The sequence below is a fragment of the Oryzias latipes genome, chromosome 21, assembly GCF_053564925.1.
Source record: "Oryzias latipes strain Hd-rR chromosome 21, Olatipes_Hd-rR_3.1".
NCBI classification, from domain to species: Eukaryota; Metazoa; Chordata; class Actinopteri; order Beloniformes; family Adrianichthyidae; genus Oryzias; species Oryzias latipes.
Genome location: NC_136257.1, coordinates 17773086 through 17792610, shown reverse-complemented (window position 1 = coordinate 17792610; position 19525 = coordinate 17773086). Strand labels below are relative to the sequence as shown.

The 19525-nt window shown below is 39.7% G+C and overlaps 1 protein-coding gene across 3 annotated transcripts in view; it reads left to right on the top strand.

Annotated features, from left to right (window-relative positions):
• calcrla (calcitonin receptor-like a) overlaps positions 1–15612 on the top strand; it is a 29219-nt gene extending 13607 nt beyond the window's left edge. For 2 of the 3 annotated variants that reach the window (XM_023950475.2, XM_023950476.2), the window contains 12 exons: positions 1034–1152; positions 2419–2563; positions 2889–2999; positions 3550–3662; positions 3976–4067; positions 4932–5058; positions 5257–5410; positions 5507–5567; positions 5638–5704; positions 8233–8451; positions 8856–8897; positions 9870–15612. In XM_023950475.2, coding sequence (XP_023806243.1) covers positions 1078–1152; positions 2419–2563; positions 2889–2999; positions 3550–3662; positions 3976–4067; positions 4932–5058; positions 5257–5410; positions 5507–5567; positions 5638–5704; positions 8233–8451; positions 8856–8897; positions 9870–10094 — 1431 coding nt within the window. In that variant the 5' untranslated portion in view covers positions 1034–1077 and the 3' untranslated portion in view covers positions 10095–15612. Of the gene's footprint in view, positions 1–1033; positions 1153–2288; positions 2314–2418; positions 2564–2888; positions 3000–3549; positions 3663–3975; positions 4068–4931; positions 5059–5256; positions 5411–5506; positions 5568–5637; positions 5705–8232; positions 8452–8855; positions 8898–9869 lie in introns of those variants that run through there. The other variant, XM_078939357.1, reaches the window with a different exon arrangement.
• The last annotated feature ends 3913 nt before the right edge of the window (positions 15613–19525 follow it).

Below are 19525 nucleotides of genomic sequence, written 5' to 3'. Positions count from 1 at the left end.
TATTTTTTTTATTATATATGTGGAAGTCAGGAGTTCTGCACTCTCATTTTTAATATTTAATTTGAAAGAGGAGAAAGCTTCAAAATAAAACCATTGATCACCAAAGATGCAATTGTCTTTACGGAATTCATTTGGCTTTTTGGTTAAGTGCCTGTTGGTGAATGTTCTCTGGACGTGGTTCTCTCAGCTATCCTTTCGCTTTGGGCTCCTTCCTGTTTTGTTGGTTTTTAGTTGGTGCAGTTCCCTGAGCTCAGAAGACTTTTCACATTCCCCATTAAAGGGACAACCCAGTTACATACATTAATGCAACACCATATTTATTTCACATGCGAATGGGAGCCCTGACATTATGAGTTATGTTGCACTTTGGATCCTTTGTTCACAATTGTGTGTTCATTTCTTATAGATAGCCCAGCTGTCTTAAAGAGACAAATCCTTGTATGAAACATTGTAACAGTGCCAACCTTTTTTTAATGCCAGTTGGAAGTTCTTACTCTTTTCTGTAATATATTTGTAAAAATTGAAGTTATAAAAGCAACAAAATGTAAAATATAAAACTTTGGAAAAGGTTGTGTAGTGGGATGAAAACATCTCAAGTAGTCGAGTGGTTTTCTGTTCCAAATATGGGTATGAGAGTTCTGCAGTGATCTTTCGCTTGACCCCAAACTGCACTCTGGGGTCATGCTCTGCTGAGGCACCGCCTTTTCAAAGCGGAACATGTTCACACACCCAATGTTTAATGCGCCTGTCAGACAGTGTAAAAGCTCCAGAAAAAGAAAAAGAGTAAGCAACAGGAAAGGAGCTAGACTCCCATGGCTGTCAAGACACCGCGACGAGGGTGCTTGCTTGTCCGTATTCTGACAAATCTTTTAAATTCTTAGTAAATCATGAGAGCGTTTCCTTCCAGACTGCCCAAACGCTAAGTGGACAGAACCGAAGTGTCACACTGTCTTGCCGTTGCTCCATACAACAGTTAAAAAACTGTGATGTGTTTTTTTATCTCTGGATCTTAGTGGCTTGTTTTCCATTTCAGATCGGCAGCTGGGAAATTGTCGTCTCAACCCCCCCAACCCCAACATGGCTGAGTGGAAGCTGGATCGCTTTGGATGGAACTGGATGGTGGCTCTTGTACTTCTGAGCAGTCCAACAATGGTAGAGATTCACATTTCAATCAAACCCAGGTCCAACATCACCAAGAACTGATGATTAATTTAGTAATTATTATTCTCCTAAAAAAGACGAAAATAAAAGCCATTTATGTGCCAAGAATTTAATATTTTAAATATGAAAAACACAGCTAAATGGAAAGAATTGATGTTCATTTTCACATGTTACCAGAAGTGGGAAGTGGAAGAGGTGTAGAGATGTTGTGGCCGTATTACTTTTTTGATCGGCGTATAATCTTCATACGCCGGCATTAATCTCAGACTCCGTGTCACTGAAGTGTAGCACTTTTTTTTTTTCTCCACGCGTTTCCATGGTGACTCCGGAAATCGGCGATCTATTGAGAATGTCTTTATGTACTCGACATGCACGTGCATTAACCCAGGGTTACCAAGTCGAGCGTAATTACGCCAACTCATATCCGGTCTTTTGGAACCGACATACCCCGAGTAAGAAAGTTCAGGCGGATTTCAGCCAGAGTTCAGGCTTAAAGTCAGGGTAGTTTAAACATGCTTCCTGGAATACCCCCCTGGTCTTTTTTGTTCCATTCTGATGTAATTTTGTAGTCTGGTCAATAGATGTCACTAGTTTTGGTGTGTCAAATGTTTCACAACCCTGAACTATTTCTCCATCCCGGATTACGGGTTATGGGTTACAGCAGAGTTCCCTTCTAAAGGACTGGAGGTCCACTCTGACTTTTAAAGGCTGCCTCCATCAATCTGGTCCGATCAGATGCCACCCTTTTCCTTCACCACACCTGAAAGGGATCACCAGAGACCGGCTTTAAACATCTCCACAACAGTACCTCGCACCTGCCTGGTGTGTTCGTTGTTCTTCATGATGCTCTCTGCGCTTTGAACGGATCTCTGAGACTATCACAGAGCAGGTGTATTTATACTCAGACTTGATTACATACAGGTGGATTCTATTTATCATCATTAGTCATTTAGGTCAACGTTGGATCATTCAGAGATCCTCACTGAACATCTGGAGAGAGTTTGCTGCACTGAAAGTAAAGGGGCTGAATAATTTTGCACACCCAATATTTTAGTTTTTATCTGTTATTGTTATTCTTTATGTTTGAAGCATGAAATGTGACAAAAGGTAGAAAAGTTCAAGGGGACCGAACACCCTTGCAAGGCACTATATGTATGTATTATATGTATGTATGTATGTATGTAATTATGTATGTTTTTAGTTTACATTTTTACACATTCCTTATAAAAATAGACCTCCCTTCCTTTTTGTCTGCAGGTGAAGCCAAGCCCTGATGTCAATGAAAGTCAGCACCAGCCAACAAATGTTTACCACGACATTGGGGTTACCAGGAACAAGATAGTGACCGCGCAGTTTGAGTGCTACCAGAAGATAATGAAAGAAAATACTCACAGCAGACAAGGTCGTTTGTCTAGATTTGTGAGGGTTTTTTTGGGTTGTTTTTACTTCTGGAGGTTAAACGTTTCTTGTATGAGTATCAGTGGAGGTGTAAATTTCAATATTTGCCAGATCATTAATTCTAAAAAGCCTATTTCATTTTTGAAAGAAAGTTTAACCCTTCATTTAAATGACTGCATCGCACTGCAATGGAATGGTAAAGTCTCCAGGGTGCACCCCACCTTTGCCCTTTAGTAGCTGGATCGGCTTCAGCGACCCCAAACAAGAAAAACGTATGTTCAGAAAATAGATAAATATATGACTAATGGTGTTATTTCTCTGCGGAATAGAGGCCATGTGTAATCGAACTTGGGATGGCTGGTTGTGCTGGGATGACACGGCTGCAGGGGTCACTTCAGAGCAGCACTGCCCTGATTACTTCCAGGATTTTGATCCATCGGGTGAGATCTGTTAGTAAAAAACACATCAGGTCCGGACTTGGGTTTGGCTAAGTCTGAGCTCTTTAAATATAGTAAAATTGTATGGTGATGAAGATTTTACCTGCAAATGCCTTCCCTGATCTGACTTTTTAATGCATATCTCAGAAATAAAAAACAATTGGCAAAATATAATGTACCTATAAATTTGTGTGAAAGAACCCTTAATTATTTTTGTAAGGTTTTTTAAATTCTTTACTTTTTATTATTTTTTAAGAAATCTAAAACTGTACCTAAACATAAAGGTCTCAATCCATTAGACAACATTGCTGACCGACCTGTGTCTGTGTTTCTATGACTGTCTACCTGATTGGCAAAAAGACTGAATCAACATTTTGAAATACGAACTTTTGCAGAAGTGACAGATCAGTATTAAAAAGCTTTTTTTCCCCAAGTTGTTGCTTTGCCTTTTATTTTGATAATTTAAAAGGTCCACAAAAAAAGAAAAAAATAACACACTTAGTGGTGTGTTGTTTTTTTCTTTATTGCATAACATAAAAAAATGTTTCTGCAGAAATGGTTACAAAGATTTGTACTGAAAACGGCCACTGGTTCCTGCATCCCGAGAGCAACCGGACATGGACCAACTACACTCGCTGCAATGAGCACACCAATGAAGGCAGAATGGTTGGTCACTTGTTTTTTGGTTGTTGTATTTTTCTCGTTGTTACAACTGACCTTCAATTGACTGTTTGTACCATGATTGTGCATTTTCAAGAGCAAGTTGATAATTGATAATAAGTGCCCGTCACGGTGTCATTGGATATATTTATTTCATATTATTCATTTTTTTTCTTAAGAATTAAATCAAATCAAAATCAATTATAGGATACATTTTTGTTGTTAAATGTTCTGCAAAAGTTTTTAAAAACATTCAAAGACTAAAATGTGTGTTTATCAGTCAAAAATGCCACATTTGACCCGTTTTGTCTCGTTTCAGACTGCGATGAACCTTTTTTACTTGGCCCTCATTGGACATGGCTTGTCTCTTGTCTCCCTCTTCATTTCTTTGGCAATCTTTTTCCATTTTAAGTGAGTACACATCCTTTTTTATTTTAATTTTTAGTCCATTTCCACAGAGTCTGGCTGCTTCTGACTTCTGTTTTAGACAGTTATTCTGGTAGTTGTCCTCTATCCGGTTTCCTGTCATAAGCTACCCTGATGATGATTGAAAAAGCTTGCTAAGGTAATCAGGAAAGAGTGTTTTTCCCATAATTGATAATTAGGTGAAAACCTTGAAACTCATAAAGCAGCAGTCACAAATGCGCTTACAAATTAATACGAGCTGTCAGGCGGTCAAAAATAGACAAATCTGTACTGGTAACGCAGATGGCCAAGAGGAAATATCTGGGATGTAGACTGCTTGGCAAGCCCGTAGCGTGAAAATTTCCATCCAATATCTTTTTTTTAAAGGTACTGTATGACAGCATCGCTCATACATCATAAGTGCGAGCAACTTCCATGAGCCTGATGAATACTTCATGATACACTTACCACACACACGACAATGGTACGCTACATTTTCAACAATGCCCCTTAAAGTGGCTGTGCAAACCTTTAAGGGAAATACAGGACACAGCTGTACATGGCACACCCTACAAGACACACCCTTAAAATGCGGCTGCTAATGTCTACGAATCTTAATGGACCCGGACAACCCCAAAACCCGTTGACCCATATGGGTGCATGTGACTAAGGCTTTAGGCAATGCCTATGATAGATTTAAGGAGCATTATGCAATTATTAAGAGTCTCTACCTCGGTATATTATGACAATGACAAGCGTGGAGTTACCACTGTGTATAGAATAAATATAATGTGTGAGTTGAAGTCCAACTTGACTTATCTTTGCTTGTACTTTTTGCCATGTAAATGTTTTGTTTTGTTTTTCTCACAGAAGCCTGAGCTGCCAAAGGATCACCCTTCACAAAAACCTTTTCTTCTCATTTGTCCTGAACTCTGTCATCACCATCATTTGGCTGACTGCCGTGGCCAACAACCAGGAGCTGGTGCAGAGGAATCCAGTTAGTCCTCTGGCTCATTGCTGATAATTTATTCATGTCGTTTTTTCATTAAAACACAGTTTGTCATCGCTTACTTGATGAATTTCCACTCCTCATTACTCAGAGAGATTGAATAAAGCTGAGAGTGAGACTAAAAGCTACACTGTGGGGTAGAGCCACTGTCTGCTGCATCTGTTTGTTGTTTTCTGTCTTCCTCAGACAAGCTGTAAAGTCTCCATGTTTATTCATCTGTACCTCTTTGGCTGCAATTACTTCTGGATGCTGTGTGAGGGCATCTATCTGCACACTCTAATCGTGGTGGCCGTGTTTGCTGAGAAGCAACACCTGATGTGGTACTATCTTCTTGGCTGGGGTACGAAAGGAGAGCGGGATGGAGATAAGACTAAGGGACAGTTTTTTTTGTTTGTTTTTTTTGACGAAAAACTTTTGTTTCTTTTTTGCCTCGCAGGATTTCCTCTTATTCCGGCTTCCATACACGCAATTGCTAGGAGTTACTACTACAACGACAAGTAAGGGCTCTGTCCTTTTGAGATATCCACCTAATACGACCATTTGATAATGCTGTCCTCATCTCTCCAGCTGCTGGATAAGCTCCAAAACATCCCTGCTCTACATCATCCACGGTCCCATATGTGCCGCTCTTGTGGTAAGAGGACCCCCGCTCTAATCCCACACCAGTCCTCTCCTACAGCCAGAATCACAACTGCTGATTACTCAGATTGAGCAATTCTCTTCAATGTTTTCCCTTTTTCTCATGGTGGCCTGCTTTATTGCACAATGAGAGCCCAATGGAGCTCTTTTGGTCTTTGAGCGGATGCAGTGCAAGGGGCCTACACTTTTTCAGGGCTGCTTTGATTGAATTTGTTGGTTTTCAAATCAGTTTATCTTCCGTTCTGAGGTCTCCAGACCCGTGTGGTTTCTAAGAATTGACTCATCAGTACACTGGGACATGCTTCATAGAAAAGCTGGCCACAAAAGGTTTTTTCTCAGAATGAAGACTTAAAATTTGGGGAAAAAAATTGTGAAGATTTGTTTCATTTGGAGGAAGCAGATTGTAACTTTCAGTGTTTTTTTTTTAATAAAAATTTCGTAGCAACAAAAACTTATATGGCAACTACAGATTAAGGATTACCTTGATGTAAAAAGCAAGTTTTATAACCCATTGTAATTAAAACTTTTAGAGTCAAGGGCTTAGGATGGGGGGAAAAAAATCAACTGCATCCACTGCTGCCTATTAGAAATACCGTATTTTCTGAGTATAAGTCACCTTTTTATGTATAGTTTGACCCGGGGTGCGATTTACAGTCATGTGCAATTTAATTGTGATTTAATAAAAGACAAAATAGGCCCAAATTATTATCTCACTAAAAGCCATTGAAGAGCACTGTAGGTGTTCAGCATTTGCTACTGACAGCAACGTAGAAGAAGAAGCACCAGCCTCGGCATAGTTGTTCAAAAGCAACACAAAGTATGAAAACTTCATTGAATTTAGTGATTACAAGTGGTATAAATGGTTTAGTTGACCCTTTAGCACGTTCTTTATGCTATAGCTATCTAAATAAATGTTAAATGTTAAACATTTAACATTAACATTAAAAAAAATAACATGTATAGATTTTGACCTTTAGACCTTGTTTTTTGTTGATTACAGGATTGAAAAGTGTGTTGCCTAAAAAAAATGGGAATCTCCTTCATAAACACAACAAATCATGAGTCAGGAAGCTAAAAATAATGAAAATGTTCACTTAAAAATGAGCTTATAAAGTGGCCTTAGTGGCGCTTGTTTGTTTTTTTAACACTTCATCATCCACCCAAACAGAACATAACCATTCACTTGAGCAAAGATGTTAACTCACCTTTGCTCAAATAGTTTGCGTAACTGAATGAAATGTTTCACATGTGTTAATCTGAATGCATGTGTGAACGCTAATGGTACTGTGTACATGTTGACATATCTGTATGTGAAGATTTTTGGATTTCGGCTGCACGGTGGCGCAGTGGTTAGCGCTCTTGCCTCACAGCAAGAAGGCCCCGGCTGGGGGACATGAAAAACACAACATCAATGGGGGACCTTTCTGTGTGGAGTTTGCATGTTCTCCCCGTGTATGCGTGGGTTTTCTCCGGGATCTCCGGCTTCCTCCCACCGTCCAAAAACATGCTTCATAGGTTGATTGGCAACTCTAAATTGTCCATAGGTGTGAGTGTGAGAGCGAATGGATGTGTGATTGAGGACATTCTACCCTGCGACAGACTGGCGACCAGTCCAGGGTATCTCTTGCCTTCGCCCAAGTGGCCGGGATAGGCTCCGGCAACCCCGTGACCCCGAAAGGGAATAAACGGTAAAGAAGATGAATGAATGAAAGATTTTTGGAGCCAACAGGTATGTTTGCAACATTTGAGTGTGTGAGTGGACAGGCCCTGCCCCTTTTAGATTTGTTATACATCTACACCTGACAGTAATGATTATAAACTTCCTGCAACTTGTTGCTTCATAATATTATTTTATTTTATGATTTTAAAAATAATTAATAATTATCCTCTTATCCCCCACTCTCTAACATCTCTCTCTCTCTCTTCTTCCCCCCTGTTCTTTCCCATCCTGTCCAACAAATATACACCATGTGTGTCCAAAGATTCATAACCCCTGTTGTAACAATAAAGGTTGTCTAACACAAGAGCCTTTCCGCTTTCATCTGTTAGCTGTGCTGTTGGCAGGAGAAGTTGAAAAATTTAAAAAGTGGCCCTAGCTTAATGACTTACAAAACAGCTGGTTGAGTGGTTTAACGGCTAGATTTGATAGATAGATATCATGATAGATTTGATAGTTATGATGATAGTTATGATGGCATTTGATCTTAAAATACTCCTTATTTCAGAAAATGTGTAAGGACATTTGTATAACTATCAAATTAAAAGCACATCATTTTTTTCTACTTTTTTTTAGATGAAATAGTTAACACAATTGAAGAAGTTTTTTGTTTTTGTTTTCTAATTTTGCTTTTTTAATGCAAAACTTGTGATGTGTTCAAAAAATTTACAATCCTTTCCAGCTTAGAATACCATGTTTTTCTATACCTTTCCTTGATTATGTCACCACCATGTGTCAGTAAACATCGTCTTTTTTACCACAAAAAGGGGAAACTTGAAGCTGATGACTGTATTTACTCTCACCAGGTCAACGTCTTTTTCCTGCTTAACATTGTGAGGGTTCTCATCACCAAGCTGAAGGTAACCCACCAGGCAGAGTCCAGTCTCTACATGAAGGCAGTGAGGGCCACCCTCATCCTGGTCCCTCTTCTGGGGATACAGTATGTCCTGCTTCCCTACAAGCCAGGTGGGCGGGTCTCCTCTGAAATCTACGACTACATCATGCATATACTGATGCACTACCAGGTGAGTGATCAATGGGCTCTCAGAGCTTATTGTGTTTGATTCCTGTGGCAAAACAGGCAAATCTAAAGTCCTGCATTGGAAGATTTGGTGATTTTGCCATCATGGGTATGCCGCCGTCCTTCTTTAGCTTTTGAGCTAAACCCGAACATTGCCAGACACCTCTGCGGAGGCTTTGTTTGGACCGGAGAGGTTCAAACAAAGCCTCAACCCTAACCCTGTAGAGAGGAACAATGGGAAAGCAGGACCCTTCGCAGCTGAAGATGCAATTGCCTGTATGTTGGCAAAATATTGATCGTATAGACTTATTCTGACGGCAATTTTAAAAATGCTTGAATATGTTAGTTTGAGTCTGAAACAAGCTTTGGACACATTTCCAAGTTTCAGCCATCTCGTTTTCTTTTCAGGGTTTGCTTGTGGCCACCATCTTCTGCTTTTTCAATGGAGAAGTAAGTTTGGCTTTTCTGTCATTCTGAGGCGCTTTCTCTCATAATCGACAAACCAAAAAAATCATTATAGATAGTAATTGACAAAAGTTCACAACATTTTATCATTTCTGCAGATCTTTTGTGTCAAAAAAAAAATACAGTGTACATATATATATATATATATATATATATATATATATATATATATTTTTTTATACGAGACTGTTGCACCCACAGTGCAAGAAGGAGTGCTACCGCAGGTCATTCCTCCCCACAGCCATCAGACTCTCTTTAACTCATTTATTCATTTACTTTTGTTGCAGTTGTTGCTGTTTTCAATTGTTTTTGTTACTGAACAGTTGTTGTTTTGGGGTTTACTTTATTGCTTAATTATTTTTGTATTTAAAAAAAAAAAGTTTTTACATGTTTTTACAATTGATCACATGTTTTTACAGTTGATCACATGTTTTTACAGTTGATCACATGTTTGCAGTGGATCACATTTTTGCAGTGGATCACGTTTGCAGTGGATCACATGTTTTTTACACTTTCGCAGCTGTATTTTTTTTATATTTATTTATTTAATATGAATGTCATTTTTGATGTTATTTCTGAATGTCGTTGTTGCTGCCACAGATAAATTAATTTCCCCATTGTGGGATTTATAAAGTCATCTAATCTAATCTAACATATACATATATAGTGTTTATATATTCAGGCCTTAAAAAACCCAATCCTGATTCACAACAATTTGAATAAACACATAATAATTCAATTTTAAACCTGTTTTTTTATACATGTCTACTGTCATCAGAATTAGAGTGGGTCTTTAAGGAAACATTTAAAACTAATGTAGCTCAATGCAAATTTACACAATTAAGTTATCTATCCTCGTCCGACGATCTTGATGTCTATGTGAAGCGCCGTAAATTTACTATAAATTAGCGCTGAATAAATAAAGTAATTGAAGCATGGTGTTTCTCCTCTACTCAGGTCCAAGCTGTTCTGAGGCGGCACTGGAACCAGTACAATATCCAGTTTGGCAGCAGCATAGGGAACCACTCGGACGCCCTCCGCTCCGCCTCCTACACAGCCTCCTCCATCACGGAGGTCCAGGGCTGTTACTCCATCGACGGCCACACGGAACATATGAACGGCAAGAGCTGCCACGACACCGAGCATGCGTCCATGTTGAAGTCAGACAGCCCGTTCGCCTGAGGGTTTTTCCCCAAAACTTTGTCCTAACGTTCATCTCTGCAACAAGCTGCGCCGTGTTTTGGGCGACTGTGGACACTCCTCCCTATTTATACAAAACCAAATGAAGCAGTGGAAACAGACTGGAATCTTCACGTTCCCATTAAATCGATGTTTTCCGGAAAGTGCAAGGTGAGCTCGGAGCAGCTCCTTCTCCCCATTATCTGGGATTATTCTGTCCTATAACCCCAGCATTGTAAACTTTTTTTTCCTTAACAATTATGTCTGTGACTGAATGATTTATTATCGAATGCTCATGTATCCCTTTTCACGTGATTTTGTGCACAAACCAGCCTTTTGGATACACTGTGAACTCTGTCTGACACGGTTTTGCCAAACTAAGGAAAAAAAATGGCCTTGCGCCCTTTTTTTCTTCATATCTTAAAAAAAGTATATAAAAAGGGAAACAGCCAAGAAGTGTATTGTAATATATATGAAAGATATATTCTTTTTATTTACTGTATATTTAAAAGCTAATTTATCTACATTTCCATATATTAAATAACAAAAAAATAGCACACAGTGTTTATGATTGATGACACTTTTGTAAACATGTGGACACATACCACAAAAAATTGAAATTGTTTTCTGGTTAAAAACACACAAACTGTCCCTATGGCACATAATTAAGATGTTTCGGTACTGCTTTAGCTGGATCATGTCCATCTGATTTGATCCAGGCAGCTAAAGAGATTTTCTTGATCTTCTTTGAACCGAAATATGCTGACACTTAAATACCAGTGGAGAATTGTGGGAAGGTTTGACTTGGGGGTGGGGGGTGTTAAAGACTTTATACTGAGTGAAGGCAGACAAAAAGCAGGAACATTTTTTACTGAAATCGAAACTGTTGCTTAATCTGTAAAGTTCCCTTTTACAGAATAATGAAGTCTTTTTTTAAACTTAAATTTGCTCTGAAATTGTCCAACAGCACGGAAACATGCTTACATAATGGTTTCAATGGCCATCTTTTGCTAAGCTCTGCAACACTTTCTTTGTTCCAACCATTGACTGTACAAGAGAATTTGACCTACCATGACATTACCCATTGAAAAAGGCTTACTTCTGGCTCCTACAAAATAAGGTCATTCAGTCGCCATTTTTTTTTGCAATATGGAGAAAGACAATCTGAATAAGCAATGATTGGTCAGTCTGATTCAACATTTCTATGGAAACCACTCTCCTCAATCAGGAGTGAGCTTGTTGGAAGACCACACTGTTTATAATTTGAATTTCACTACAGAAAATAAATAGGAAAACAGAAGGATCAGCAAGAACATGTAAAAGAAATGGTAGTAGAGCAACAATGAAAAATAGAATGACTGAGTAATGCTGTTTTTTTTCTCAATCGAAATCTATGGGATCTTGGTTTCTTTAGTTTTGACCTGTGGGTACTTCCTATTTGGGGAGGGGTCACTCAGTCCAGTTACCAGATACCGTCAATGATTCCAACATGTGATATATTTTTCCACATATATTCCAATCTCCCAAAAAGTCAGAACTCTGAAATAAAATATAAAAAATCAACACAATACAAATTAAAATGTCAACCTTCACTCAGTTACAGTCATGGATTACTCTTCATCTGGATTTCATTCCATGACATACATATATTGTTGGTACCCCTCAGTTAAAGAAAGAAAGTCCACAATGCTCACTGAAATGACTTGAAACTTTTAAAGGTAACAATAAATTAAAATGTATTGAAAATTAAATAATCAAAATCAGCCATTACTTTTGAGTTGTTGGTTAACAGAATTATTAAAAAAAATTAATGAAATAGGGCTGGACAAAAATGATGGTACCCATAACTTAATATTTTTTTGGACAACCTTTTGTAGGCAATCACTGCAATTAAACGGTTTCAGTCTTTGTCAATGAGCCTTCTGCACCTGTGCACAGGTATTTTGGCCCACTACTCATGAGCAAACTGCTCCTGTTGTCTCAGGTTTTACGGGTATCTTCTCCAAATGGCATCTTTTAGCTCCTTCCACAGATGTTCAATGGGACTCAGATCTGGGCTCATAGAAGGCCACTTCAGAATAGTCCAACACTTTTCTCTTAGCCATTCTTGGGGGTTTTTGGCTGTTATTTTTGGATCGTTGTCCTGTTGGAAGACCAGTGACCTGCGACTGAGACCAAGCTTTTTGACACTAGGCAGTACATTTCTATCCAGAATTCCTTGATAATCTTGACATTTCATTTTACCTTGCACAACTTCAAGACACCCTGTGCCAGATGCAGCAAAGCAGCCCCAAAACAGAACTGAGCCTCTTCCATGTTTCACAGTGGGGACAGTGTTCTTTTCGTTGTATGCTTCATTTTTAAGTCTTCGAACATAAAGCTGATGTGTCTTACCAAAAAGCTCCAGTTTTGTCTCATCTGTCCAAAGGACATTTTCCCAGAAGCTTCGTGGCTTGTCAACATACATTTTTGCAAATTCCAGTCTGGCTTTTTTATGATTTCTTTTCAACAGTGGTGTCCTCCTTGGTCGTCTGCCATGAAGTCCACTCTGGCTCAAACAATGACGAACGGTGGGATCTGACACTGATGTACCTTGATCTAGGAGTTCACCTTTAATGTCTTTGGAGGTTGTTCTGGGCTCTTTGGATACAATTCCAACTATCCATCTCCTCAATTTGTCCTCAATTTTCCTCTTCCGGCCACGTCCAGGGACGTTGGCTACTGTCCCGTGGGTCTTAAACTTCTGAATAATATGTGCCACTGTCATCACAGGAACTTCAAGCTGCTTAGAGATGGTTTTATAGCCTTTACCTTTACCATGTTTGTCTATAATTTTGTTTCTAATGTCCTGGGACAATTCTCTCCTTGGCTTTCTGTTGTTCATATTCAGTGTGATACACACCTTTTCACCAAACAGCAACGTGACTATTTGTCTCCCTTTAAATAGGCAGACTGACTGATTATGGGTTTGAAAACAGCTGTGATGTCAATTAAAGGACATACCTGAGTTCATCATGACCCCCTGGGCAATTAGTTCTCAGATTTTTATGGAGGTACCATCATTTTTGTCCAGCCCCATTTCATTAGTTTCTTTTTTTAAATAATTCTGTTAATCAAAAACTCAAAAGTAATGGGGGATTTTGTATTTAATTCTCAATACATTTTAATGTATTGTTACTTTTAAAGGTTTCAAGTCATTTCAGTGAGCATTGTGGACTTTCCTTCTTTAACTGAGGAGTACCAACCATATTTTTCCACCACTGTATACAGATGACTCTAAACAGCATGTTTAGGCTTTTGCTACATATTTTGCAGCATGTCAGGTTACCAAAAGCACAGCCGGTGAGCGCCTCTCTACACTTACAAAGAAGGGTATCATAACATGCTCAAAGCACATGCTTGCTAGCAATGAGGATTTAACTGTTGACCTCAGTCCAGGTTTCTCCTGGTCGGTAACTCATCTCATCCTCACGCTGACATATCAGTAACACACCAGTGATTTACCTCTAACATGCCCTGCTTTTCTCCTGAAATACCAGAGTCAACAGTGTGCTGCTTAGCAACAAGGAATCGGGATGCAAATAGCGTCCTTACACCTGTGGAAAAATACCAAACACATGGATACGTCACCCGCATGTGCCGGCTTTAAGAAGGGCTAGCGTCTTGTGCAACCAGTGGAGGTTCACATGTTCATGGAGAGTGTTTGTGTCAGTTTATTTATTTACATCTCAGGATTACTTTTTAAAACTAAATTTTAAATAAAGTAAAACAATGTAGTTATTTAAACTAGAGATTCTTTTTTCTTTTACATAACATTTAACTGAAACAATAACTGAAAAAGAGAATTTAATAAACAAAGAAAAGAAACGTTCTAAATTATTTGTTAAATTCACAAGCCGCTACTCCTTTTTTACTCCCTTCTTTTTAGCTCCTGCATCCTTCCCCATTCAAATCTTAAAGACCTACTCTGATAAAAATTGTTTTTTTAACATGTTCTTGTGGCATTTATTTCATGATGAAGGACATATAATAAGAAAATTTAGCTCACAAAGATTTCTGAATATTTCTTTATTCAAATCATTGTAAATCAGGAACATGATAAATGTCGTCTGAAAAAATTCCTAATTGTCACATACAAAATACACGTTGCGGGCCACAAGCTCCTTGCTTTGCTCCATAGCTCCACTATTGGTCGCCATTTTTGTTGCACCAGCTGTAAGCTATGGGGGGGATCGTGTAAACAGAGAACAACGGTCCCCCCAACAACTTAAAGGCAAATTTCTAAAGAACTACTGCCACTCCGCAAAAACTATGTTATAACAAATGAGAATTTTTTGGGATTTTGGCTAAAAACAGCATAATCAACACTCAAAAGATGATCAGAGTGGGTCTTTAAGTTTGAGGGGAAATAAAGGACTTTTTCAACGTTATGTCAAACAAAAGAGATACTCCCAAATTACCTACATTTTTAAAAACATCTCACCACTTTTGTGTATACACAGAAGTTAAATATGTTGGAGAATGCGTGCATGATTTATGTATACTGTGTTTAAATGGATGCAGAAGCCATTGACTACACTTTCAGGTGAAAAAGGGTGGTGTTGCTCATCTCCTACTACCGGATCTGTGTCCTGCTTATCAAATGTCACAGCCACTTCTAGACCCTTACATGTATGTGTGTTCTCTGCTTTTCCTGTGTTCAGCAGCATGATGTGGGTGTGCTCGAAGGTAATGGTCTATGATGAATGCAAAGGCCTGGAAGTCCCTCTGTTTCTCATAAAACTGATATCAACAAAAGCATTTGATTCCTCCTGAGGCTTAACCCTTGTGCTATGACCTCACCCTTACATTGACGTGTTCTCCCTGCCATGACAAAGGTGGATAAAGGTGAAGACGATTTCATGTAATCCATGGACACCAGTGAAGATCACATATCATTGAAGAGAAAAGGTTCAGCGCACTGTCTTGTGGGGTCTAGATGACCCAACTCCAAATGTTAAAGTGCCTGGGATAGCACAAGGGTTAAAGAGAATCAATGATTTATTTTTTTATTATAAATTTTGGTTTACTGCGTGAGCTCAAGTTTCTGCCCTTTTATGTCATGAAAGGAATTCTGCACACAAGCAGTATCATAGTTTAAGTTAAAAGTAATTTTTGATTGTCAAGCTATGGAATTGAAAGAATCTTCTGCCAAATGTACCTTTCCTTTAAATTGTGGATTCATGTAACTAAAGGTCTGATGCAGCTCTTCATGAAGTCCTTTGTGTAACTCTGGTAAAATGTTGGATGGGAAAAAAAAGTATTTAGAACGGTGTTTGTGGCTTGTATTTATCATGTGCTCAATTTTAACTCGTTGACTCCATACTGCTGTTTGAATGTAAAAAAATGGTTTTGGTTTAACTCTCGGGATGTGAAGAAATATATACACACTGTACTTATAATGTTTCTTTTTTATTATCTGTGAATCAGACAGTGTTGCTATTGTGTGTGTATTTCAATATCAATACATTATAGCACAGAATATGCCTCAAGTTTCACTTTTTATCTCCTCTTTCTTCTATTTATACTCATTTTTTTAGAGGCAGGAAGATATCACTTTTATTTTTATTTTTTCTGGTAGAGGAACCTCCACCTTCTAACTCCTAGTTTCCAGCAAGAATAGATATGTTTTTATTACTTTCCTAACAGGGACCTCTTTAGCTGTGGTGGACTGTGGGAATGAAAAACATCTGCCTCTTTAGCAAAAAACAAACACACATTAATCTCCACATTTATCCTCAAAGTTATAAAATATTTTATTTTTATTTCCTAAATGTTTTTAATTGAAAACAACTGCACAACATTTTATCACAAAGTGCTGACAATAAAAAACATGACATCAAAAAATTGCTCTCCAACTTTCAGCAAAGTTTGCGGATGATAAAGATAAGAGCACAAGATTGTTAAAAGCAGAAAGGGAAACAAAAACCAACTGGTTTGAAGGAGGGTGTGCCAGATTTTCTTTGTTTCATTCGTAAGAAGTGATTGTCTTATCCTTTTTCAAAATGATTCCTTGTGATTGCTGATTTTTTTTGAGTCAAAATTATAAAATCATTATAAAAGGCAAGAATTTGTCAGTTTTTTAAATTGCTAAAACTGACGCTCACAAGTCTGTTTTTGTAAGTCAGGTCTTTTTTATTTTTTTTTACAAAGATTTGTGGGGTCACAATACAGGAAGTTGGTCTTTGCATCTGATACAAGAAAAATGGCACAGAATCAGATGTATAAAAGTTTTTTTTTTTTTAAAGGTACATCTCCATCTTGCACAGGCATCTTCCTTTAAAAAGAGTTTGGATTGAAAACCGATTTACTCCCAACATTGTTAATGACTTAGTAGACTTGATTTGTTTTAAACACTCATTGTGGCATTAAGCAAAGGCATAAAAGAAAACTTTTGATTGGCAATCTTTCAGAACGGTGTGGAATAATTGTACTCAAAATATCAGAAAGTAAAATCTGAATATTTTTATTTCTGACCCCAAGATTTTTTGGCAGATGGTGAAAACGATGGCAAACAAAACTGTGTTTTCACATTTACCAAATGCCATTAAAGTGGAGAGCTTTAAGATAGATAACTTTAATAAGCACTTTGAAGATTCTGCTAATGCTTTTTCTTCTGCCTTGCCCTCCAGGGTTTTGAACACAACAATAAACAATGCTTGGCTGCACGGTGGCACAGTGGTTAGCGCTCTTGCCTCACAGCAAGAATTCCCCCGGTTCAAGTCCCGGCTGGGGGACTGGAAACAGAACATCAATGGGGGACCTTTCTGTGTGGAGTTTGCATGTTCTCTCTGTGCATGCGTGGGTTTTCTCCGGGGTCTCCAGCTTCCTCCCATCATCCAAAAACATCCTTCATAGGTCAATTAGCAACTCTAAATTGTCCATAGGTGTGGTTGTGTGATATGTGGTCCTGCGACTGGTGACCTGACCTGCCTTCACCCATAAGTGGCCAGGATAGGCTCCAGCAGCCCCGAGACAAAACGGAAGAGAATGAATAAACAATGACCGATCTTTCCCTGGCCACTTCAAATTTTCTCTGCAATTGCTTCAAGAACGAGAGGGGGATGCTCATGTTGCTCCCTGTCCCCTGCCCCCCACACTGAGTGGGACGGGCCTGCGTCTGCTGCCGGGGTGTTGGTAGCGCTGTGGGGGCTCCTGCAACCCTGATCTTGCAACTCTTTTTCCATGCAGGGAGGGAGTATACAACATCTGAGCGGGCTGGGCGGCATCCCCTGGGGGCCAGGGCCCCTCACTTGGGCATACCGGGACACCCCAATCTTTTCCATCATTGCTCACAGCAACTATAGCATGGTCCTCAGGCTCACCGTACCCTGGCCCTGTCTGGGGCCTCCGCTGGTCGCCTGCGTCCGCCTTCCCACTCGGGCGGTCGGTTTCTGCCACTTCCCCCCTCTTGACCTCGGTGGGGCTGGCTGGCAGTTTGTACTGGTGCGCAGTGTGGACTGACCATGGGGTGTGCCGGCCTGCCTCTGGGGTTGGGGGAGGGTGGGGGCTCAGGACTCCCAGGCGGTGGCGTGCCTCTCGTCTGGTCCAACAAGGAATGCACACAAATATATTCATTCATTCATTTTCTATACCGTTTTTCCCTTTCGGGGTCACGGGCTGCCGGAGCCTATCCCGGCCACTTGTGGGCGAAGGCAGGGGATGCCCTGGACAGGTCGCCTGTCTGTCGCAGGGTAGGATGTCCACAATCACACATCCATTCACTCTCACACTCACACCTATGGCCAATTTAGAGTTGCCAATCAACCTATGAAGCATGTTTTTGGACGATGGGAGGAAGCCGGAGATCCCGGAGAAAACCCACGCATACACGGGGAGAACATGCAAACTCCACACAAAAAGGTCCCCCATTGAACATTGATGTTCTGTTTTTCATGTCCCCCAGCCGGGACTTCAACCGGGGGCCTTATTGCTGTGAGGCAAGAGCGCTAACCACTGCACGACCTTGCAGCACACAAATAGATAGATAGATAGATAAACTTTAATAATCCCGAAGGAAATTTTAAGTGTAAAATGTAATTTTCATAAATAAAGCTTAGCCTCAAACACAAAAGCAGTTTATACAAATATACACTCAAGTCTGTCTGAAGATCCATAAATTCCAATTGTAACAATAAAATCTGGCCAATTGTTACAATTGTTACAAGAGGCACTCAACTATTGGAGAGGACAAGTTTAAAAAAAAAAAGAAAGAAAGAAAGTGAGGTGCTTGTGGAATGACTTAATTTAGTCACTCAAATTTGCCAGTTCGCATACTCTGGATCAATTTTTCTTGAACCTGGGTGCACACATAATTGTGTCACAAATCACATATCTGTTCAACCTTTCTTTGCAAACGTGAATTTTCTCTTGAGTAGAAATCAGCAGCTATCACCCCTCTCTTTAAAGGAAGTGATGCTTCAGATTTTAATCGTTATAGGCCCATCTCCATCTTACCTTGTTTATCTAAGGTCTTCAAAAACTATTCAACAAACAACTACTCGTAATGTCCGGACTATAGAGCGCACCTGATTACATTTTTAAAGGATTCAACATTTTGTACATACATAAGCCGCACCTGTCTATACGCCGCATATGCCCACATTGAAACATGTGTTGTAGAATGAGGATGTGTATGTGCTGAAACCATGCACCACGTGTGTCAGAAAGAGGAGGGAGCACGTGCAGCGGAGGGAGGGGAGAGCTTGTGCCGCGCAAGAGGGAGCGCTCTCACTCCTTCTTGCTCTGCTCCCGCTCCTTCCTCTTACACACGCAACACGTTGACACATATGCTCATTCTACAACACCTATATAGTTAGTTCATTAGTTAGATAGTTAGTACTTAGTTGTTACTGTCACTTGTTAATAAAAAATAGTGTGTTGTGATGATTACTTGTACCGGTATTAATTTGCGACGCGGCCGCCGGGGGATTTTGTGTTGGGGGGGTAAACAGCGACACTGCAACTCCTGCTGCTTCATCACCGCGGTAATCAAAAATCCCACACAGCTCTATTCCAAACAGGGCCTGCGACATGCCAGTAACAGGGCAGCAATATGGTAGTAACAGCACTGACAGGACTGGTTAAAAAAAACACACAGGTAAAAGTCACTGGGAGCAGTGAAGTTTTCTTCCACAGCAGTGACACACCGTAACACAGCACTAACAGGGCTGTTTTGAAAAACATAAATGGAAAAGTTCTTCATCTTCCTCCTGTACACTGAAACCATGGAAGTCTTCCTCCTCAGTGTCGGATTGGAATAGCGTCAGATATTCTTCGCCACACACTCTCTCAGTGTCTCCTTCGTTGTAGCTGTTAGTGTCAATCTCATCCTGAGGTGAATTCCCTCCTCAGCTTGCGCTGTCCTCTCCGTCACGCAGCAGACCGGCTTTTCC